The sequence below is a fragment of the Miniopterus schreibersii genome (genome assembly GCF_964146895.1).
Source record: "Miniopterus schreibersii genome assembly, chromosome: 1".
Classification (NCBI taxonomy): domain Eukaryota; kingdom Metazoa; phylum Chordata; class Mammalia; order Chiroptera; family Miniopteridae; genus Miniopterus; species Miniopterus schreibersii.
In genome coordinates this window covers 39,508,091-39,532,113 of record NC_138101.1, presented here as the reverse complement: position 1 = coordinate 39,532,113, position 24,023 = coordinate 39,508,091, and the positions used below count along the sequence as shown (strand labels likewise).

At 44.9% G+C, this 24,023-nt stretch overlaps 1 protein-coding gene across 2 annotated transcripts; it reads left to right on the top strand.

Moving 5' to 3' along the window:
- Window positions 1-140: 140 nt before the first annotated feature.
- Window positions 141-15,305, top strand: GRSF1 (G-rich RNA sequence binding factor 1). 2 transcript variants are annotated; one of them, XM_081146670.1, is made up of 10 exons: window positions 141-581; window positions 2,829-2,985; window positions 4,201-4,356; window positions 4,762-4,905; window positions 5,605-5,740; window positions 9,694-9,875; window positions 10,825-10,943; window positions 12,286-12,421; window positions 12,779-12,854; window positions 13,981-15,305. In XM_081146670.1, exons 1-9 carry the CDS (start codon window positions 222-224, stop codon window positions 12,826-12,828), a joined length of 1,440 nt encoding a protein of 479 aa, XP_081002796.1. In that variant the 5' UTR covers window positions 141-221; the 3' UTR covers window positions 12,829-12,854; window positions 13,981-15,305. The 2 variants fall into 2 exon arrangements, with proteins under 2 accessions (XP_081002796.1, XP_081002797.1); XM_081146671.1 differs by lacking the exon at window positions 141-581 and adding an exon at window positions 613-768.
- Window positions 15,306-24,023: the final 8,718 nt, after the last annotated feature.

Genomic DNA, 24,023 nt, shown 5'->3' with positions numbered 1-24,023 from the left:
GCTCGGGCGCGGCCGTGACGCCAGGCCCCGCGCGCCCCGCCCCGCCCCGCGCGCCCCGGGAGCCCCGCCCCGAGGGCGGAGCAGCGCCCCCGCCCCGCCCCCCCGCGGCCGGGAGACTGCGCGCATGTGCCGGGCGCCCCGCCCCGGCCCTGGAGCCCGCGTCCCCGCCGCTCGCGCTGCAGCCGCAGCCGCCTCCAGGCCCCGCGCCGCCTCCGGAGTCCATGGCCGGGACGCGCTGGGTGCTCGGGGCGCTGCTCCGGGGCTGCGGCTGCGGCTGCAACTGCAGCAGCTGCCGGCGCACCGTCGCCGCCTGCCTGCCCCTGTACTCGGCCGCCGGCTCCTTCCCCGCGGGCGTCTCGGGCCGCCGCCGCTTGCTGCTGCTGCTCGGCGCCGCCGCGGCCGCCGCCTCTCACACGCGGGGCCTCCACACCGGGCCTGCGCCCGCCGGGAGGCTGGCGGGGCCTCCCCCCGCGGCCACGTCCGCCGCCGCCGCGGCCGCCGCCTCCTACCCGGCCCTGCGCGCCCCTCTGCTGCCGCAGTCGCTGGCGGCGGCCGCGGGCCCGGCGCGGGGCTACAGCCAGGTACGTGGGCGCCGCGACAGACCCTCCCCGGCCGCGCCCCGCCCCCGGCCGCCCAGCCCCGATCGGGCGCGGAACGGCCCGCTCCGCCGGGCCTCGGCTTTCCCCGCGCCCTGCGCCCCGGGAGGCCGGGCGGCTGCAGTGTGAGCCTGGCTGGGCGCGTGCTGAGGCCCTGGCCCGCCGGCCCATGGTAGGTTTCGGGGCCTGCGGACGCCCCACGCGCGGCCCCGCCGCAGCCCGTGGGCTGGTGGAGCCGGGAGGCCCGGTCCGCGTCTAGGCCCGGGCGGCCCGGCGCGCGGACGTGCGGGTTCACGCGCCACGGTGCGGGGCCCGCGTTCCTGCCGGGGAGGCTGGTCCCCGGCGCTGCCCCGCGTGGCGCGCGGCCGGGCCCGCGGGCTGCCCAGGTCGCTGAAGGTCACCTCTGCCCCCCTTCCTCCGACGGAAGGTCCTTCAGGGCCCGGGTGGCCGCGACGGCGCCGCGTGGAGCTGGCGCTGGGGGACGGAGCGGGACGGGGACGTGGCGGGCGAGGCGGCGGTTGGGGTCGAGGAGGGTCCCCCCCGTTTCCTTCAGAGTCCGCGTCTGCGCCTAGGAACTCCCATTGCAAGTGTTTTGCGCCCTTGGGGAGCGCGCGCCCTGCCTGGCACGTGGGAGACGTCAGCGCACTTTCGCTGCCGAGCGCCCGATGCCTTGGGCCCCACTCCGCTCATTCGGCTCGGCCCGGCCGGTGCCCCCCGACCCGGGACCGCGGGGAGGCCGGCGCCGCGCGCCCCCCGCGCTCCGCGGAGCCCGTGCGCCCGGGGGATTCTGGGAAGCGGCCGCCCGCCCCTCGGCGGGGCCTCGCGGCCGCCGCGCCCGCTCCCGGCTCCCGGCTCCCTCCCGGGCTCTGGCTGTGGCGGCGTCCGTGGGGCCCCGGCGAGCGGGACGCGCTGTCCGCGTTAGCCGCTGACCCCTTGGAGGCGCGTGGAAGTCCACGCGAACGCGGGCCCCGCGCGGCGCCCGAGTGTCCTCCGCGTTCGGGGCGGTGCTCGGGCCCCGCTAGACGCTCGCAGGTGTCCCGGCCCCGCACAGTCGGACGCAGTCTTCACGGAACCGTGGAGCGCCCGGGGCTCCTGCCTCCGCCCAGCGCAAGGGCGGGTCTTACAGCTCGAGGTGTCTTCCCCTGTTAGCCTTCGGGGCCTGTTGGGATCTTGTTAAATTTCATCTTTTACTTGGCTTTGTAGAACAGAGCTCTTCTTTGTGTCCTTGTTGTGCGCGTTTTTACACTGAATTGCTGGGGCGGCCCCGGTGCCCAGCTCCCCAGCGCTGGCAGCGTGTGCCCGGGACGGTGTGTTCACCGCCCCAAGTCGGGCGTCCGCGGCCGTTCATCCCGTGCCCGCCCCTCAGCCCTCGCCCCTCGCCCCTGCCCCCTGCGCAGAAGCACAGTCGCGTCCCTCGGGCGTGTCTCGGGCTCCGCTCCCTCACGGCTGCTCTGCCTCTCGGGACCTTTCCTTGAGTGGGCTGCGCTGGCACACCATTTGCAGATGGTCTTCCAAGCGTCCTGCTCTTTTATTAACTCTCCTTTGCCCACCAGGTGAAGGGACACCTTGAGCTTAACGCTCAAGCCCCTCTGCTGAATGGTACGAGTTCCTTTTGCCAGCTCATCTTCCTTGGGGTCTCATTGGACCCTGCCGTTTAGCCAAATGGGCTTTTGTTCACACTGCTTCCTCCCCTCCCCTCCCAACTGGAATCCCCTTTCCTTTGTATGTCACTGTCAGAAGTCTGTCTTCCCTTCAAGGCCCATCTCATATCATGTCTTGACTCTTCTCTTAGTGCTCTGTTTTGAATTCTTATAATGTATCTTATAGCACTTAAAGCATCTTGTCTTGTGTGCGTGTCTTAGATGGGAAACTTTTTGAGATGAGGCTCACAGTGAGTAGGAGGCACTCACACAAGTTGAAGGGACCCCCACCACCTTGTTCTGCCTTAACAGAAACTTTATTATTAGGTGTAATTTGGGACTGAAGAATTTCAAAGCAAGTTTTGAATATACTTTGTGTCCTGCCAAACCATTAGGATATGCCAGCTTGTTGCTTTAGGATGTACAATTTAAGCCAAAACAGGATGAGTTAAATTTGGGAAGCTTACTTCTTGCCTCTGAAAAGGTACCTGTCCCCTAAGAAAAACATCTAGAGCATTAGCTTGTAGAAGTGAACATTTTCTGAGTAGGTTGTCAAAAAAATATTTTTATATTTCTTCAATTCTCTCTGAAGGAGTCTAAAACTACCTACCTGGAAGACCTTCCACCTCTCCCCGAGTATGAATTGCCTCCATCCAAGTTAGGAGAGGAAGTGGATGATGTTTATCTCATTCGAGCTCAAGGATTACCATGGTCGTGCACTGTCGAAGATGTGCTTAGCTTTTTTTCAGGTATATTTTATGTATATTTTAAATATGTAATTTTGTCTGAGCAGAAGAAAGTCCCACAAAATCCAAGTTAAACTATGCTATAAACAGCCTGTTTGATGGTTGAGAATTGTCTCATCTGGTTGGTTACATGTGCATACCAAGTGACTTCATGTGTGCCATTTGTGACGTATACCAAGTTTAAAGATTGAATGCAATAAAAAATTTAATAAAGCAACGGAAAATTTAATGCTAAGACTAAAACTTAATAAAACCAGTTTTCTCTCAAGTTTTATTATGGACAGGTCAAAAGGCCAAACCTGTTAGTGGAAATATTACATAAGAGTAGCTGTTTATGTAATATACATTTAGAACACAAGATTACTTACTATCAAGTGACATAGTTCCCTTAGTAATATGTTTGGGCTGGGCCTGTGTGGCTCAGTGGTTGAGCATAGCCCTATGAACCAACAGGCCCGTAGGGTTCCATTCCCAGTCAGGGCACATGCCTGGGTTTTCGGCTTGATCCCCAGTAGGGGGAGTGCAGCAGGCAGCTGATCAATGACTCTCATCATTAATGTTTCTCTCTCTCTCTCCCTGAAATCAATTTTAAAAAAAGAAAGAAAAACATGTTTGGAAGGCTTACATATCTGTGGTTAGTTTTTTCGTTTCTGTATCTGACTGATTTTTAATTTTCCTTTTAAGGGAGTTTTAGAAGATGCTACCTTAAATGTTGGAAAAACAGTGTAATAGCATTGTGTGGTCAGGCATTTTGTAAAGCCATTATAAGAAGTAAGCAATAAGGGGATGTCTTTTCATAGTAATAAAAAAGGAGAAGAGTTCAATTATGGTAGCAGAATTATTCTTACAGGAGATATTTTAGAGTTTTTCTGGTTATGATTGTAAGAAAAGAAGACACTTAAGCGTAAACGTAACCATAGGAGCATTGAGAAGGACATGATACATTTTCTTGTTGAGCCTATCTTGAGTTGCCATGTGATGATAAGGGGACAGTAAGCTTATGTGCAGTAAAGTTTGCTTATCTTTTTCACGTGAACATTTTAGAGACTGCCACCTCATTGTCATTTGGGTGGCTTCGGTGATGGGGGTTTGTGTAAGGACTATGGCAGGCATTTTGGTCCCTGCTATGTTTTGTTGGAATATTTCATTCCAGTGACATATAATTGAGTTAAAAGATTGATTTCTGGTTTTAATTGGTTTTTACTCACATATCTTTAGACTGCAGAATCCGCAACGGTGAGAATGGAATACACTTCCTCTTAAACAGAGATGGGAAACGAAGGGGTGATGCCTTAATTGAAATGGAGTCGGAGCAGGACGTGCAGAAAGCCTTGGAAAAGCACCGCTTGTACATGGGGCAGCGGTATGTGGAAGGTACGTGAGGTCGCCTTGTGCTTTTCGGGATCGTTGCATACGTAATACTTTACGTTTTCCAAGGCAGTTTCATTTGAACCTTAGCAGTAGTGAAGTATTTAGATATTATGAGTACACCCTTTTACAGGGTGCAGAAATGAAGCACAGAAATCATCTCTGTTTCTTATCTATAAAATGACGAAGTTCACCAAGTTTATCTCACAAGTTGTGATGTTTAAATGAGTGACACTGGCATAGTAAGTATTCAATAAATGTCATTTGTTATTTTCTCCAGAGAAGTACATAAAGATTAAAAAATATTAGTTTTTAAATTCTTGGATAATCCACCAAGTATGATTTTTTTAAAGGGCTTATTCCTTTGTTATGATGTAAATTTGACATACCTTTTATGCTTTTGCCTTGTAGTATATGAGATAAACAATGAAGATGTGGATGCCTTAATGAAGAACCTGCAGGTCAAATCTTCACCTGTGGTAAATGATGGTGTGGTTCGCCTGAGAGGACTTCCGTATAGTTGCAATGAGAAAGACATTGTAGACTTCTTTGCAGGTGCTTTTCAGTTTTACCATGTTTGGAGCCTCATATCTTTTCTCCCCCCATTGTCTCCTTTATCTTAGGTTAACCTTTTCCTAGGTAACTGCATGCAGTTATATTAGGTTCTTTTTTTTCGCTTAGTAAGTGACTTATTGATACTGCATTACAATGAATGACAAAATAGTAGTATCTGTATTTTAGGCTTTATGGTCACCCTGTAGAATCTTTGGACTAGAGAAAAATTAAGATTTTGTTTTCTTATAACTGTAAAGCTGTCATAATTATATTAGGTTGTTTAGGGGAGAACTCTTCATTTGGATTTCTAGTATTCATAGATTATGTAAATATTTTGACTATCCTGCTGATCTTTGGGGGATGTCAGATTTCAAAATGGTTTCATGTGGGTTTATTTTACTATTAAGAAAAAATAGCCTCTCATAGCAGTGTCGATATTAAGACAATAACAATTTATGTGATTTAATAGCATTATTAGCTAATTGTTAGCTGTGAAACATGCATCGTTAATAGTGATGTTAGTCTAAATCTCTATTTTTCCTTCTATATAATGGCAAAAAGAGAGAGAAAGAGAATTGTGTTTTACGTAGACTGCTTGGACCCTAACGTTCTGGAAATATAGATGTGTAGGTGTTACTAGTTAAGTATAAAAAGCTCCTGTTAGCAACACTAATTTGTAATAATTTTTTGGTGTTCTAGGACTGAATATAGTAGACATTACTTTTGTAATGGACTACAGAGGAAGAAGAAAGACAGGAGAAGCCTATGTGCAGTTTGAAGAACCAGAAATGGCCAACCAAGCCCTATTGAAACACAGGGAAGAAATTGGTAACCGGTGAGTAAAGCAGATACTACTGATGAATGCACCGTAATATGAGTGTCAGATGATCTAAACACAGAAAAGTGGAGAGAAGGGGTCCTAACAAGATGGCAGCGTAGGTAACCGCTGTACCAGCTGCCTCCCACAACCACATCAAAATTACAACTAAAGTATAGAACAACCATCACTCAGAACTTCCTGAAATCTAGTTGAACAGAAGCCCTGCAATCAGGGAACTGAAGAAGCACCGAGACCAGGATAGGAGGGGTGGAGACTTGGCCGAGGGCCCACACCCAGTGCCGCCCGGTAAACCCGGGAGAGAATCTCAGCAGTGGAGGTTTCCCGGAGGAGGGAGGGGTCCCAGCCCCACAGCAGGCCCCCAGCCCAGGGCCGGGAAGAGATGTCCCCACAACTTCAGGCTGTGAAACCAGTGGGAACTGTCCCTGAGGGTCGTGGAGGCCGCGGGAGCCCCAGCAGCTCCTTTAAAGGGCCCGGCACGGACTCACTCGGACGCTCCCTCTGAGCCCAGCGCCGGGCAGCAGCCTGAAAGGACCCGGGACACTCGGGGGGAACTAACCTGCCTGAGATCCGGGCGAGAGGCGGAGGGCGGCTTCCTCCAGGCAGAAGGGCTGCAGAGGCCATGGCTCCTGTGGCGGGTCCTCCCCGCGCAGCCGGCAGCAGGCGCCATGTTTGAGTCGCCAGCACCTGACTCCCACCTTTGGCCCCGCCCCGTGATTCCCAGAGGCCCCGCCCCTCCCCACCTGCAGCTCATCCAGGCCATTTCCAGGGGCTTTTCTGTGCAAGTGGCCTCTCGAGCCTCATGATTTTAGGACTTTCCTAAAATCTCTCAAACAAGCAGCAGAGGGCCCCATATGGCTTGATAAGTGGCCCCAGGCCTGGCACTAGCGGCAGCTGCATTGGCTCATAGCTTGGCCTCTCCTGGCACCTCCAAGCCCAGCACAAGTAGCAGCCAACTACGGTTTGCTGTGTAGCTCATGCTGGGTGGCCCTGGGCAAGGCACTGGCACAGGCTGACTTTGCATCTCCTGGGAGGCCCCAGAGACAGTGCACCTGGTGGTCAGACTCGACCACACTGGATTACAACCCTACCACATGCACGACTGACACACTCAAGGGGCGCATTGGTGAGCACCGAAGTTCCACTGAAGTAAATCCTGCTCCATAGGGGTGTCTCCAGCACAGCAGCTCTCTGGCTGTAGTTGCAGCTGGTCCTCACAGCTGATTGGCCTGGGGGTCGTTTCCTCCCAGTGACGCCAACAGCAACCAAGGCTCAACTACAACAGGACAGTGCACACAGCCCACACAGGGGAGCACCTAGAAGGCCCAGCTCAGGTGACAAGGAAAAGCTAAAGGAGTTCATCACCACCAGACCAGTACTACATAAAATGTTGAAGGGTCTTCTTTAAGAAGAACCTAATGAACGAAAGAATCTGACAAACTAAATAGATCCAGAGACATTGACGCATGCAACAGATGATCATATTTCAGAGGAAAGAGGGAAGGGGGGTGGAGGGTGGGAAGAGATTAACCAAAGAAGTTATATGCATATATGCATAACCCATGGACACAGTCAGTAACGGGGTGAAGGCCTGGGGAGGGGGTGGGAGCGAGGGGGAGGGGGTCAATGAGGGGAAAAATGGGACACCTGTAATACTTTTAACAGTAAAGGTAAATTTTAAAAAAAAGTGGAGAGGATAATATGACGATCTTTCAAATGCCAGTCACTAAGATTAACAAATTAGTGACACGTTACTTTGCTGTATTTGTTATTTCAGTATGCTTTTTTTTTTTCAATTCTCACCTGAGGATATTTTTTCCATAGCTTTTCAGAGAGAGTGGAATGGAGTGAGAGGGAAACATTGATTGGTTGCCTTCCACACACACCCCAACAGGCCAGGGATTGAGCCTGCAACCGAGGTGTGTGCCTTTGGTTGGAATCGAACCCTGGACCCTTCAGTTTGAGGGCTGACACTCTAACCACTGAGCCAAACCAGTTAAGACAGTGTGCATGTTTAAAATACATTTTCTGCCCTGGCTCGATGGCTAAATTGGTTGGAGTTTCATCCTGTGCACCAGAAGGTCATGGGTTTGAATCCCAGTCGGCACACATCTAGGTTGTGGGTTCCATCCCTGGCCCTGGTGCACGGGGAGGCAGCTGTTCGATAGATCCCTCTCACATAGATGTTTCTCTCTTTCTCTCTTTCTTTTCCTCCTTCTCTAAAATCAGTTTACAAAATCCATTTTCTTACATTATCCCAATATTATCACATCTAATAAAATTACCAACAATTTTATTTATTTATTTATTTATTTATTTATTTATTGTCCTCGCCCGAGGATACTTTTTCCATTGCTGTTTCAGAGAGTAGAAGGGGCGGTGGAGAGAGAGAGAAAGAAACATCAATATGAGAGAGAGACTTTGCCTGGTTGCCTCCCGCACACACTCTTACTGGTGCCAGGAATGGAGCCTGCAACCGAGGTACGTGCCCTTGGTCAGATTCGAACCCTGGACCCTTGTCCTCAGGCCGATGCTCTAACCACTGAGCCAAAACCAGCTAGGGCCCAACAGTCTATTATCTAATGCCAGTTTATAATCACATTTTCTTAATTATACCTAATATGTCATTACAGTTGGGTTTTTTTGGCACCAAAATCTAGAAATGGTTCACACTGCATTTGATTGTTATGTCTGCAGTTCTTAAAGTAGAGCAAATCCCCGTCTTTATTTTTTTATTCCCTCTCCCTTTTTAAACGTTGTTGACTTTTGAAGAAATTGGGTCACTTGTCCTGTACAGTGTCTCATGTACTATATTTATCTTATTGCTTCCTCATGGTTCATTTAACTTTTTCCTTTGTATCCTGTTTTACTCCCTGGAAACTGGAAGTTAGAGCTAAAGTCTTGAATTGGTTCAAATTAACATTTTGATGTGGATACTCTATAGATGATTCTGTAAACTATATCACATCACCTTACGATGCACATCCTGATGGGTGGCTTCTTTTTTGTTTTAACTTTAATTTTGGAGTACTCAAAAGTACCAAATTTTGAATCACCGTGTTGTTGCTTTCTGGCCTTTTTACTTCTTTGAAATTTAAAAAAACAAAAAGCGATTGAATTTCAGAATTACTTATAGAATTGGTTCAAAGATCGTTATTCAATTTTTTTAAGTGAAAAAGAATATGTAAAGCCACCTCCCCCTTTTCTTTCAGCACTCTTTATACTGTAATGCATCTTGGAACACATCAAAGTTATTTTATGTGGGGATATTAAGGCAGTGTAGAAATCTCTTCAATAAATTAAGAAGTGGTACCCACCTAATCTTTATAGGTCTTTAAATAGAAATGATTTTTACAATTCAAGCTTAATAACCTGCTTTGGAAAAGTAGTGTTGAGAAAAAGAAAACTGGATCCAGAAGCTTGGATTTAATAGACAATCTCTCTGCCAAGCAGATCAGAACTAACATTTAGTTCATGAATTCTCATTAAACTCTTAGTGAAGTTCTGGAGGAAGTGAGCTCTTCCTATACTGGCTTTTAATATCTTATATGGATATAATTAATTTTCACATAATTGAGTTTTAAGGTTTCAGTAGATTGTTAACCATCTGTGAAAAACAAAACTCTTCTTACCACATTAATTCTTTGCATACACACCATTAACCGTAGCATAGTTGTTCTCATGAAGCAAAACAAGGTAGAAAATATTGTTAAAATGTATATGAAGAAAACTGTTTTCTTGGGAAGGATTAAATCAGTGATCTGTTCTTTTGAGAGTACTTTTACATGGGCTAATATCTATTCTTACCCCCCCCCCACTACCACCTGTTATCTTTGGACACTTGTTTCATAAGCTGTTGGAAATATTATATATGCATGTTTTATTTCAAATGAATTCATTGTAAAGTTACTTTGCACCATTTGTGCCTGTTCTCTTTTGCTTTGACATAGATATATAGAGATATTTCCAAGCAGAAGGAACGAAGTTCGAACACACGTTGGTTCTTATAAGGGAAAGAAAATGGCATCTCCTACTGCTAAGTATATAACTGATCCAGAAGTGGTCTTTGAAGAACATGAAGTAAATGAGGATATTCGACCTGTGACAGCTTTTGAAAGTGAGAAGGAAATAGGTAAGGACCTGCCTCTTGTTGAGACTCATTGGGTCTAGTATGTTTTGATATTTGTTAAAATACGTATCTTACCATGTTTGTATGAAATGGTAAGACTGTCAGACAAGGGAATTGAGTTAAAGATTTAATATGTCTTTGAATGTAGTATGTTCTTTGAATATATGCAGAATTGCTTAATGACTTCATAAGGTTTTAAATTTAATTTTGTAGATTCTATATCAGAAAGCTGGGTGGCACAAATATAACAAGGACGTAAGATGTCAACATTTAAACTAAGGTGGGAAAAGATGTGGAGAGAAAGCAGGAATGTTGACTGAAGTAAAAAGTCTTGTTTGCCTTTGTATTTAGTCATTCGTTTGATTCCTAACTCAAAGCAACATTTGGAATCTGAAGTTTGATAAATCCTTTTTAAACTGGTGCCCTGGGATTATCCTTTTACCATACTTAGTATATCTTTATTGATTTCAAAGAGAGGAAGGGAGAGGGGGAGAGAGAGAAGCATCATTGATCAGAGAGTTGTCGTTGATCGGCTGGGGGTTGAGCCCGCAACCCGGGCACGTGCCCTGAGCGGGAATTGAACCTTGATCTCCTGGATCCTAGGTCAGTGCTCAGCCTCTGATCCACGCCCGGCTGGGCCATACTTATTTTATTTTATGCTTAATACCCAGAAAGTTATTCTTTCTTTTATTTATTTTTTCATTAATAATCACTTTTCCTCCTCTCTGTTGTTATAGAAAGATGTTCTTTTGGAATCTAGTAATGGGTTGAGGCCCTTAATTATGGGTCTTTAAGTGTTATTTGTAAGATGGCAGAAATTTCAGATCATTTTGGCTTTTAAAATTAAGGCCCTTCTTCCTTGCTCATTCAAGAGGAATTGAGGATTTTGTAATCTGTTAATAACTCTTGAAGCTTTTATGCTCTTGACAGTGCTTTTTGTTCCACTTCTCAGAATTGCCTAAGGAGGTGTCAGAAAAGCTTCCAGAGCCTGTTGATTTTGGAACTACGTCTTCACATTTTGTTCACATGAGAGGATTGCCTTTCCAAGCCAATGCCCAAGACATTATAAACGTATGTGGCAGTAAGATCCCTAATCTTAGTAGGTTTGAATAAAAGTTCTAAAATCGAATTTCTATTAATTTTGGGAAAGTAGAGAAGAAAGTATTCTGGAATATCTTTGGACAGTAAGATTTACATCTTCATGGTTGTGGATGCTTGTTTTATTTTCTTAGCCTGAGAAGTATGGGTTTATTACATTTTAAGGTGAAATGTATAGTGGATAAGAGGAATTTACAGATAAAAAAAATAGTATGATGAAGATGTGGTATTCAAAGAAAGTTTGGTTTTTCTCTAAATTGGTTCAACCTGTTTAGTTTTGAGGTTAGGAAGCTGAGACCCAGAGGAATTTGCCACAGAACAGTTGTGTACTAGACAATAATTCAGAGCTCCTGAATGCTTGGAGCTTTCATTAGACCATGTAGCTGTCTTGCATTACAATTCCATAACTTTTTGAGAAAAATACTTTAAAAAATATTTTTATTTCATAATAGATACTGTATGAAATGAAAAACTAAAACAACAAAGCCCTTATTGACTTCATGAACTGGACATAAACATAAGGCAGATCCAAACCTAGAGTTTTCAGTTGATAGTAGGCCCTCAGAGTTGTCTTTATTATTTCAAGAAGCCTATTAGGTATCAGATCTTTACCTAAACGAAGCTTGCACAGTCTCATTAAGGCATTACATTTTGTTGCTTTGGTTTGGAATGATAACCACTCAGTGTGGTAGCTCTTTTGATGTAGTGTTGATAAGAATCTGGTTATCAGGTACATGTCTGATGAAATAAATGGTAAAAGTGAATTATTAAGTAAAGTATACCCTGCTGGCGTGGCTCAGTGGTTGAGCATCGACCTATGATCCAGGAGATCATGGTTCGATGCCCAGTCAGGGCACATGCCCGGGCTGCGGGTTTGATCTCCAGTGGGGGGCATACAGGAGGCAGCCGATCAATGACTGTCATCATTGATATTTCTCTCTCTCTCCCTCTCCCTCCTCTCTCTGAAATCAATAAAGATATATTTAAAACATAAAATATATGTGATGGACAAGCAGTCTTTAGAAACAGGGAAGGATGCATATAGGAGAATTAATAAAAGTTATCTTTGTTGGTATAAAAAAACTTTGAGAACCTGTATAATAGTATTGTATTTATAGGTTAAGTTCTCTGTGACCAGATATTTGAAATGAACCTTGAGTTCTAAGATCAGAAAAGCCAGAATAGATGTAGAAGTGGTTTCCTGAAAACAATCAAAGTATATGAATCAAAGTCTGAAAGAAAATACAGACCCACTAGACTTCTAGAAACTGGACCTAATACCATTATGTTCCATTTGGCTTCTTTTGTTGTTTAGTTTTTTGCTCCACTGAAGCCTGTTAGAATCACCATGGAATACAGTTCCAGCGGGAAGGCCACTGGCGAAGCTGATGTGCACTTCGAGACCCATGAGGACGCCGTTGCAGCTATGCTCAGGGATCGGTCCCACGTTCGTAAGTTGCTGCCTACGATTTTCATGGTCATTTTTGATGTGTGTCTTTGGTTACAAATGCTTTTTTCCGTTTTGGATTTTTCCTAGAATGTTTCCTTAGGAAAACTGTACTCTGTCATTACCAGTAAGTTAAGTGTAAGGACGAAACATTACACTGTAATGAAAGCATTTACTTACCTCCTAATTATCCTGCATATTTCTATTCAGAGTTAGTTAGGACTTTAAATTTTGTTTTTTGATTTTAGTTAAGAAAACAAATGAGTGAAGGGTTTGAGTGTCTGTTTGAACTATGAGAAAAATGGCTACAATATTCTGCCTTTTCAGCTTTTTGAAATGAACCTTTTTTTGTTATTCTCAGAGCATAGGTATATTGAATTGTTCCTGAATTCATGTCCAAAGGGAAAGTAAGACTTCCAGGGACTCCAGATAATAAGGTAAATTTAAGAGGTCCAGTTGTGGAAACTGTTTCAATTGATAAATTAATCATTAACTCACTAATTTGTAATATGGTGGAAACCATTCTCTTTAATAAAGATGAAACAGATCATGATAATTGAAGCATTAATATAAGGAATGAAATTCTCCTGGGAAACAGAATTCATTATGGTAGTGTAGTGGCTTTGAGTACTTTTCCCCCATATACAATATTGTTGTATCTTTCTCAACATTCATCATTTTGTGTGCCTAAGAATAATTTTTCACCTTTAATAGCTATAAACCATAATACACTGGAAATGTGTTTGCATTCGTTTTTCTTTCTATAAAATTTTAAACACATATCCTCAGTTTTAAGATATTTTTAAGATGTTTAAAATGGCAATTTTGAAACCAGGGTATATCAGTGATACATACACTTGATGTACTACTGTTCCTTTTCCTGAAATGGTGTTTATGAAAATGGTTGTACTGGGAAGTACATGATTTCATAGGGTTAACTTACCTGTGACAGATCTACTAAATATGTCTTGATGTCTTTTCTCTTTTATATATATGTCTTCATTGATTTCAGAGAGGAAGGGGGGAAGAGGGAGGGAGAGAGAGAGAGAAACATCAGTGATGAGAGGGTCATTGATGGGCTGCCTCCTGCATGCCCTTGACTGGGGATCAAGCCCACAACCCGGGCATGTTCGCTGACGAATCTAACCCGCCACCTTTAGGTATATGGGAAAACTCTCCAACCAACTGAGGCACACTGGCCAGGGCAGATCTTTTAGTATATTTTATTGTAATCATTTTTCTCCATATAGTGGTGCCTTCCTTTGAGACACTTTACGGTAATGATGTCTTGAAAACACATGGGGCATTTCTTTATAATAGTTGTCATGGGCTGTTTTTGGATGTAGTATCTCACTATCTGTGATACTAAATATTTACATTAGCTAAATCTGTAAAAATATACTCTGATGCCTAATTTTCTTCACCTCAACTTAATTGGTTTGTCAGTAAGTTGCACAAAATTGGAAAGAAAAAAATTACTGAATTTGTTATTTTAAATGGGTGGGAACATGTTCAACAGTTTCATTTTTAGTAAATGTGCAATACTTTTTGTTTTCTTTTCAGGATGAAGCAAGAAGCATTTCATTTGCACATCTGTCTTGGATATGGGATATAAAGTTCCAGTGTTTTAGCAGCAACTGTTAGAGAAAGGATTTTGGGGTTTTGGGTTAGGTTAATTGCTTATAAGAAAAATTTCTTAGTGGACTGTTTAGAAGGAAAAGGGAAAGATTCAGTTTGGGATTAAATGAACCTCAAATTTAAATTTTGTTTAACCTGTCCAGGATAGGATCTGATTTAAAAATCTGGTCTTTATTTTATGATTAAATAATTTGTTTTCATAGAGGATATGTTACCCAATGTAAAGACTGCATATTTTTATTCAGCACTGTTCTTTAAAATCTTTCTCCCATTTTAAAAATGATTTGTTTGAGAGCTCTGATATAAAACTTCTATGGAATAAAATACTGATTTCTTTTAACCAAATACTCACCAAAGCAAAGAAAGGTTTCAGACCTTTGAATCATGGTTTGGCAGAGTAGTTATAATTTTAGGGTTAGGAATTAAAAAAAAAAAAAGATTCAAAACAAAATAAATACCACAGGTTGTGATTATAATGGACAACTAATTGGCAGTTTCATAGCTTTAGAAATGTTTTGCCTTCCTAAGCCTGTGCTGCTGGCGTTTAACATTAGTGCCTGTATACTTTAACAGGGAATTCTAGTCTCAAAAGTTGTCTGAACACATCCCTGCCCCCCCCCTTTTGGTTTTGGGTAAACATTAGGGATGTTTCAAAACTGTGAAGTGACTGACGTGTCAAAACAGTCCCAACTGGTAAGGACATTAATGGCTTCACTTGAATTTAAACCAGCTCTAGACAGGAAAAAACCTAAGTCCCCTCGTGTGCTTTTTCAGTGGGGTAGCACATCCCGTATTTAGAATAAGTAGGGGTGCCTTGCTTAAATAAACATAGCATTTAATGTCTAATTGTGTGAAGGGTTTATGGATAAAGCTGTATTTCTGTCACATTGTGGCAGTACCTTCTGCTTTCATATTAAACAGCTTGTTATTTAAATATTGGATCAAAATGGCTGGCTTCAAAATGTAGTCATTAATAAACTAATTTTATGTGCACCTGTGTAGGAGAATCAAAGTCCTGTATACTTTCTTTGCCTTGTTCCTGTTCTCAGGGCGACTACTGCTATGTAGTTACCAGGAGATGCAATTCTAGATCTTAAATCAAATTAGCCCAGGTTTCTGAGGTGATAACTGGAAGAGAGATTATGTCTTCTCTCACTCCATACATTGCCATCTTCGATTACCAGCTAAGATACAAAATCACTGTACTGTAAATAGTTAATAAATGAAGGCTTGGTTCAGGCTGCAGATTACCTAAGAGTATTTATTTTGGAGTGTGTGGATAAACCAAATATATTTTTATTACTTCAAGTCCTGGTATATTAGTATAAGGAGAAATGATTAACTTTCTGTTGTGTTTGTCATCCAGTAAGAACATGACTTAATCAACCAGCTTAACAGCTTCAGTGTTACTACTTAGATGGCTGTGTGTTTCGTACATGTGTCCTGAGCTGTGAGAACTGGTGTCTGTAGCTGTGTGATCTATTGGAATGTGATCTTTTCTCCCTTTAGCAGTAGGCGTCTTAATTTGCTGTGGAAAAAATCTGTAGGGTCTTTTGGGATTGGGGTTGGTGAGGAATCAATTCATGCGCAATTGTTTTAAAGCCAATGAGTTTCATTTGCATATCTGGGGAAAGAATGAGAGCCAAAGCCTTAAAGTATTGTGTGGTGGGTGAGCCTGCAAAGGGCGTCTTCTCGCCACACTAGTGGCTGAGTTCTCAATAAAAAAGGTGGGTGGCCATTCTTGGGAAGTCACCTTATGAATTCATACACTTTTCTAGACTCCCTCTGGAATTTATTGCTTATAATTTAGGTTACTAAATGAATGATTGCTGACAAGGCAAGTGAAAAAAGCACGTAATAGAATAAAAATGATCTTTTCTTTCTATCCAATCAAAAGACTTATTTCTCTTTCCCAAAATTTGACAAAACTGGGTTGTATATCATCCTTTGCTATTGAAATAAGTAATGACAGTGATTTTCTCTTCTATGTGTGTCTTTATAATCTCCTGTGTGATACAGCTGTCAAAAATAGCGGGATTGGGTATGTCCAGGTTACCCATATCCTGCGTTAGCTAGCTCCTTCGCAAGGAGTTGTAGGGGGGGGACTCTGATAAGTAACAGACAGATACTAAGGAGGAAATTGCTCCAGATTGTGATCTGACCTGATGTACGCACTGAGGCCAGGGAATGAAGCAGAACCGGAGTATTTGTCCCTCTCTGGGCGAAGGAGGCCTCTGCCAGATGGGAAGGGAGACGGCGTCTGCTATGGAGTGGAAGTTTCTAAAGCCTAGATATATCTGCGGTGGGGGGTTATGGAGGAGGGGTGAAGCAGGAGACAGCCACTTCTATCTACATGACCTTTTGAGGCAAGGACCCTGCTCATTAGTCAGTGTGCCCTATTGGCATCCTCTGCCCTAAGCCGTCCCTCAGTAGACTCTCACTTGGGGATTTTTCTCTGGGTTACGTCCTAAGCATTTTATAATTTAAAATGTTCCATTGTTTTCAGAGTTTCCCCTAAATTATGTGAAAGGGTTTACATTACATTGGTAGGACCTGTATTATAGAGCATAATGGTATTACTTCAGCGCTAGAGGCAGGCCTAAGTTCCAGGGTCTTTAAAAAAAAATTGCTCTAATGTGGTAGGAATGGAGCCCCTGCCCCCCTATTCAGCAGATTAGAAGATCATCTTTGAAGTTTGTACGAAGGGAATAAAGCTGCTATAAACATTTGTGTGTAGGTTTTTGTGTGTACATAATATTTCAGCTCATTTGGGTAAATGCCACGGGAGCGGGGTGGCTGCATCATATGGTAAGACTAAGTTTAGTTTTAACAAGAAAGTGCTAAACTGTCTTGCAAGGCTGCTGTACCAGTTTGCATCCCCACCAGCAATGAGTGCGAGTTCCTGTAGCAACTCATCCTTGTCAGTGTTTGGTGTTCTCAGTGTTTTGAATTTTAGCTAGTCTAATACGTGTGTAGTGGTATCTCGTTTTAATTTGTAATTCCATAATTTCATAAGATGTTGAGCATATTTTTTATATACTTGAATCTGCATATTGTCTTTAGTGAAGTGTCTGTTCAGATCTTTTGCCCAGTTTTTTAGGTGGGTGGTTTTCTTAATTTTAGGAAGGGGCTATAAGAAGGTTTTATTTGGTTCTTAAGCCTTGATGATATGAAAATAGTGGGATAACTTTAAAAATTGTTTATATTTTATTTTTTGAAGGAAATATTCTAGAGATAGGAAGGCGTATAGTCTCTCTCCCATCCTGTACTTCAGCCACTTACTTTCCCCTAGGCAGCCCTGTCATCAGTTTCTAATGTAAACTTCCAGTGATATTTACTGGATAGATTAGCAAATATAATAAACATTTTCATTTTTTAAAATATATAGCATAATATACATACTGTTCTGTACCCTTTTCCCACTTAATACATCCCAAAGATCATTTGATATCATTATACAAAATCTTTCCCCATTTTTTAAAAGATAATCTTAGAAGAAGGGAGGGAGAGAGAAGCATCCCTCGGCTGCATCCTGCACACGCCCTGACTGGGGGTGGAACCTCCGCCTTCTGGTGTACTGGATGGGGCTCTTCCTGGCAAGGGCTTTCCTCATTTTTAAAAAATGATTGTATACTATGGGTGTAAGCAATTGAACCTGTCCCTCCCTTACTAATGAACGTATAAATTGTTCCCAATCTTTTGCTGTTATAATGCTGAAATACCTTGTATAAATTTGTCATTTTGTACATAAACTTCTCTGTAGGATAGAGTATGTGCACTTGTAATTTATATCAAATTAAATTTATATCTTTATATTTTTCCTTAGTTTGCACCAACAGTGCATGTGCCCATTTCCCCACAGCCTCACTGACAGTGTATTGGCAACTGATGCCAGCCTGAGAGGTGTGCACGCACGCACACACACACACACACACAGGTATCCTCTTGTGAAGCAGCCTTTCACGTTTAGAGCTTTGGATTTCCTTTTCTGTGAATTCTCTTCATATCCTCTCCCATAGTTTTCTCATAATCCCCATCTAGTTAATTTTAAAGCAAATCCAAACCATAGTATCATTTATCTGTATTTGGGTATACTTTTCTTTAAAAAAGACTTTAAAAATACCATCATTCCTAAAAATACTAACTTCTTATCACCAAATATTTTTCTGAAATGTCCTTTTTAAAAAAAAATTTTGAGTCAGGATCTAAATAGTCCACACACTGCTCTTGGTTACTATGCCTCTTTCCCACCCATGGTGTTTTTTAATATAAAGTTTTAAGCGTACAGAAAAGTTCAGTTATAAGCATGCCTGTGCCTATCACCTCGATTCTACATGGTAATATTTTGCCATACATTATTATCTGTACATCCATGGATCTATTCATGTGTGTGAAAGGAAGTTGGAAAAACACCTGTATTTGACTCACGCTTTTGGGCGTACACATTGTCAACACGTCGCCTGGTGAACTCAGTGAAGTGAACAGATGTCGAGTGTACCGTCGGATGAGCTTCGATGTCCAGCGTGTGACCCAAACCCCGAGCAAGCTGCGGGCCGCTGCTCGGCCGCGCGGCTCCCACACCGCCCATCCCTTCTCCCCGTCAGGATTGCGTTTTCACCGTGGATTAGTTTGGCCACTCGAGAACTTCGTGTGAATGGAATCAGGGTGTGCTGTGTCAGTCTCTTCAGTGTGCTTTGAGATCCGTCCGTGTGTTCCAGCTTCGTTCCTTCTCATTGCTGAGTAGTAATCCGTTGTATGAATGTGCCACAGTTTAACTTTTCACGTGTTAGATGAACGACTGGCGGACAATGGGCCGTTTCCAGTTTTGGGCTATTATAAATAAAGTTGCTATGAACCTCTTGTGCAAGCCTTCTTGTGGACCTGTCTTTTAATTTCTTTTGAGCACTTAGCAGAATATCCTGAGTCATAAGATAGGTGAATTTTAAATTTTACTAGAAATTGACATACCTCTTTCCAAAGTGGTCACCCTGCTTTATATCCCCACAAGCGATGTAAGCATCCCACTAGGTCTACGGCCACACCATCTGGTAATTTTAACCATTCTGTGGATAGTGGTATCCCATTGCGGTTTTAATTTGGTTTCCTTGACAATGATGTTGAGCACTTTTTCATAAGCTTTTGGGCCATTCAAATCTCTCTGGTGAAGTTAAAGTGCCTGTTTCCTACTTTAATCTGTATGTCTCCTCTTCCATTTTCTTTTTCCTTTATTTTTGAAGAAATAAGATTAACTTAGAAGTTTCCACAATCTGAATTTTGCTGATTAGTGACCACTTTTCTAGCCTTTGGTCTTTTTGTTAACTAGTTAGCGGGAGCCCTTTATTCTTGCAATGAACTAGCTTTAAATACACCCCCACACACACTTTGTCACTGTTTTGTTTTTTTTTTAAAAACATACCTTTATTGATTTCAGAGAGAGGAAGGGAGAGAGAGAGAGAGAGAAACATCAATGATGAGAGAGTCATTGATCGGCTGCAGCCTGCAACCCGGGCCTGTGCCCTGACCGGGAATCGAACCCCGATCGCCTGGATCCTAGGTCGATGCTCAACCGCTGAGCCACGCCCGGCCAGGCCTGTGGTGGAGTTCTTCAATCTCCCCTTCTGTGGCTTCTAGGTTTTGTGTCAGAATTAGGACATCCCAGTGCGATGGTTTTGAAAGCACCTGGTGAGAAGGCATGAAGACCGGTAGCCAGGGTGGACTCTAGAATATGGGCGCAGTCGGTGAAACTAGGGTCACCCACGTAACATCTAAGAAGCAGCGTTGCAAGTGACGCAGGCTAATGGGAATCCCACAGGTGGAACTGCACGAGCCCATCAAAGGCTTGTCCCCAGACATGCCTGGTGCTAATGGGCAGAGGCGCGTCGCCTCTCCGCGCTTGGCAGTGACGTCTGGGGACAAAGACCTAAAGCTACAGAGAAACAAGCACTCGGTCCCTGGTCGCTCAGCTGGAATCCCATTCGTTTCTTGCCCCCTCAAGAAAGCAAATGAAATACAACTGATAATATTGGGCTGATTTTTAACCTGCTCTAATTTGTAAGTAAATTACTTGTGATCAGCCTTGTAAATGAGTGTGAGGGACACTCGGTGCCCGGGAAGCGGCCCCTGACGGCGAGGCAGTGCCGCTGCGGGCCCAGGGGGCTCTTCCCTGCCCGCTGCCGGCCCGGGGGGCTCTTCCCTGCCCGCTGGCGGCCCCGGGGGGCTCTTCCCTGCCCGCTGGCGGCCCAGCCCTCTGCTCGCCACGCTTCGTTACTAACCTCTGGGAAGGTGACATTCCCAGCCATGCCTGCAACTGGGAACTGGTTCTTTTAACCAGTCTTATATTTCAAGATAACAGGCTGTCTTTTTAAAAAATTATATAATTTGATTGGTATGTAGAGGAAGGGAGAGGGGGAGAGAAAAAGCAGCGTTGGGGTGAGATTGGAACGCCTCGGGCAGGGCCCACCGGGGATGGAGCCCGCAACCCGCCCGCGCCCTGCCCCGAATGGAGCCGGCCGCCTGTGGGTGCCGAGGGGCCCAACCAGCCGAGCCACGCCGGCCGGGGCCGCGGGCTGTCTTGGGATCAAGTCTGTCATATGCTAGGTATAGAAATTGTGCTTGTCAGACACTTGATTTCTGACTTGGAAGGACGACATGCTTCCAAAGTCAGCTGTCCTGAGGGATGCTGAGGACAAATGGAAGACCTCAGTGACGGACGTCCCCGAGCAAACGAGGGTCTAAGAATCCTTAAGGTTCGACCTGGGAGAACATCTGGGGTGGCGGTGGGGACCATATGAGGTTGAAAGATGTTTTACTATAAAAATGTGGCCACATTTCTGAAATACAGTTCTTTAAAAAGGGGTGGCATTTTCTGTTGAGCAAAGCTAAAATGAGGCTGTGACAGTGGCCCTGAGAACTACTTGAAAATCGCTAGGCAACACCTGGAGTCCTTTCTCAGAATAAATCCCCATTAAGTTTTCATTATACATTTATATAACTTCACTACAAATACTGAGTGAAGGATCTTAGGCTGAGCTGTAAGTCTGATTTAAAATCCTCAGGCTTAGGAAAATCCTCAGATTCTGTTTGGAAATTAAAACTGCATTTAGGGAGAGGAACAACAAGCTGGCGGCGTAGGTCACAGCTGCCCCCGCCTCCCGCAACCACATCAAAATGACAACTAAATACAGAACCGCCCTCACTCAGAGCCTCCTGAGATCCGGCTGCACAGAAAGTCTACAACCAGGAATCTGAGGAAGCACCGAGACTGGTAGGAGGGGCGCAGATGTGGGCGGATCGGGGCTGAATCACAAAGACGTACGGAGGGCCCACACCCGGTGCCACGGTTGAAACCCGGGAGGGAATCTCGGCGGTGGAGGTTTCCCAGAAGAGGGAGGGGTCCCAGCCCCACAGCAGGCCCCCAGCCCAGGGCTCCAGGGCCGGGAAGAGACGTCCCCACAACTCCGGGCTGTGAACCCAGCGGGGACTGTCGCTGAGGGTCGCGGAGGCCACGGGAGCCCCAGCAGCTCCTCTAAAGGGCCCGGCACGGACTCACTCGGACGCTCCCTCTGAGCCCAGAGCCGGGCAGCAGCCTGAAAGGACCCGGGACACTCGGGGGGAACTAACCTGCCTGAGATCCGGGCGAGAGGCGGAGGGGCGGCTTCCTCCAGGCAGAAGGGCTGGCGGAGGCCATGGCTCCTTGGCGAGTCCTCCCCACACACAGCCGGCAGCAGGCGCCATGTTTGAGTCGCCAGCACCTGACTCTCACCTTTGGCCCCGCCCCCTGATTCCCGGAGGCCCCGCCCCTCCCCACCTGCAGCTCATCCAGGCCATTTCCAGGGGCTTTTCTGTGCAAGTGGCCTCTCGAGCCTCATGCTTAGGACTTTCCTAAAATCTCTCAAACAAGCAGCAGCTGCCCCATGCGGCTTGATAAGTGGCCCCAGGCCTGGCACCAGCGGCAGCTGCGTTGGCTCATAGCTGGGCCTCTCCTGGGCACCTCCAAGCCCAGCACAAGTAGCAGCCAACTACGGTTTGCTGTGTAGCTCATGCTGGGTGGCCCTGGGCAAGGCACTGGCACAGGCTGACTTTGCACCTCCCGGCAGGCACCAGAGACAGTGCACCTGGTGGTCAGACTCTACCATGCTGGATTACAACCCTATCACACCCACGAGTGACACACTCAAGGGGCTCATTGGTGAGCACCAAAGCCCCACTGAAGTAAATCCTGCTCCATAGGGGTGTCTCCAGCACAGCAGCTCTCTGGCTGTAGTTGCAGCTGGTCCTCACAGCTGATTGGCCTGGGGGTCGTTTCCTCCCAGTGATGCCAACAGCAACCAAGGCTCAACTACAACAGGACAGTGCACACAGCCCACACAGGGGAGCACCTAGAAGGCCCAGCTCAGGTGACTGGGGAGGCTGAGCCACTGGGCCCTACAGGACACCTACTACACAAAGCCACTCTACCAATTTCAGGAGACATAGCAGCTCTACCTAATACATAGAAACAAACACCTGGAAGCAGCCAAAATGTGGAGGCAAAGAAACATGTCACAAAGGAAAGAACAGAAGAAATCTCTAGAAGAGGAACCAAATGAAATAGATCCAAGCAAGGTAACAGATAGAGAGTTCAGAATTTTGGTTATAAGGATGTTTAAGCGGACTATTAGGGAAATAACTGAGAAAATCGATAACATTAAGTACCAATTTGAAATGAAGGCTACAGAAACTGAAATGAAGAATAATTGACAGGGAATCAACAGCAGAGTAGAGGACACTGAAAATCAAATCAGCAATTTGGAACATGAAACAAAAAACACCCAACCAGAAGAGCAAAAAGAAAAAAGAATCCAGAAATATGGAGATAGTACAAGAAGCCTTGGGGACAACTTCAAGAGGCCCAACATTCATATTATTGGAGTTCCACAAGGAGAAGAAAGAAGCTTATTTGAAAAAATAATTACAGAAAACTTCCCCTACCTGGGGAAAGAAATAGACTTACAAGTCCAGGAAGCACAGAGGGTCCCAATCAAGAGGAACCCAAAGAGGCCCACCCCAAGACACAGCATAATTAAAATGCCAAAGGTTAAAGACAAAGAGAGAATCTTAAAAGCAGCAAGAGAAAAGCAGTTAGTTACCTACAAGGGAGCACCCATATGACTGTCAGCTGATTTCTCAACAGAAACCTTGCAGGCCAGAAGGGAGTGGCAAGAAATATTCAAAGTGATGAAAAACATGGAACTACAACCAAGATTGCTCTACCAGCAAAGCTATCATTTACAACTGAAGGTCAGATAAAGAGCTTCTCAGACAAGGAAAAGCTAAAGGAGTTCATCACCACCAGACCAGCACTACAGGAAAAGTTGAAGGGTCTTCTTTAAGAAGCAGCTAATGAACAAAAGAATCTGACGAACTAAATAGATCCAGAGACATTGACACATGTAACAGACGATCATGTTTCAGGGGAAAGAGGGAAGGGGGGTGGAGGGTGGGAAGAGATTAACCAAAAAAGTTATATGTATAACCCATGGACACAGTTAATAACGGGGTGAAGGCCTGGGAAGGGGGTGGGAGGGAAGTGGAGGGGATCAATTGGGGGGGGGAATGGTATACCTGTAATACTCAACAATAAAGATAAATTAAAACAAAAACAAAAACAAAAAAACAACAAAAAACTGCATTTAGGGTATTGAGTCAAGTTCTATTAAGTTAGACCTATAGTTATGTTCAGTATGAAAATAAATTTAAATAAACTTTAGCTATACAAAAACGTTGCAAAAATAGAATTCCTGTATATACCTCACCTAGCTTCCCTATTGCTGACATCTTACATTGCTACAGTGTATTTGTCACAATCAACGTTGGTATATTAACCATTAACTAAATTCCACACTTTATTCAGACTTTATTAGCTTTCTCTAATATCCTTTTTGTTCTAGGACCCCATTTATTTAGTTATCATGACTTCTTAACCTCAG

Bases quoted from the DNA above. Each gene is read 5' to 3' on its own strand.
- GRSF1 (XM_081146670.1), top strand. From the start codon at position 222: ATGGCCGGGACGCGCTGGGTGCTCGGGGCGCTGCTCCGGGGCTGCGGC. The intron at 4,906-5,604 runs GTGCTTTTCAGT...TTGGTGTTCTAG, and splicing joins CATTGTAGACTTCTTTGCAG to GACTGAATATAGTAGACATT. The intron at 9,876-10,824 runs GTAAGGACCTGC...TCCACTTCTCAG, and splicing joins TGAAAGTGAGAAGGAAATAG to AATTGCCTAAGGAGGTGTCA.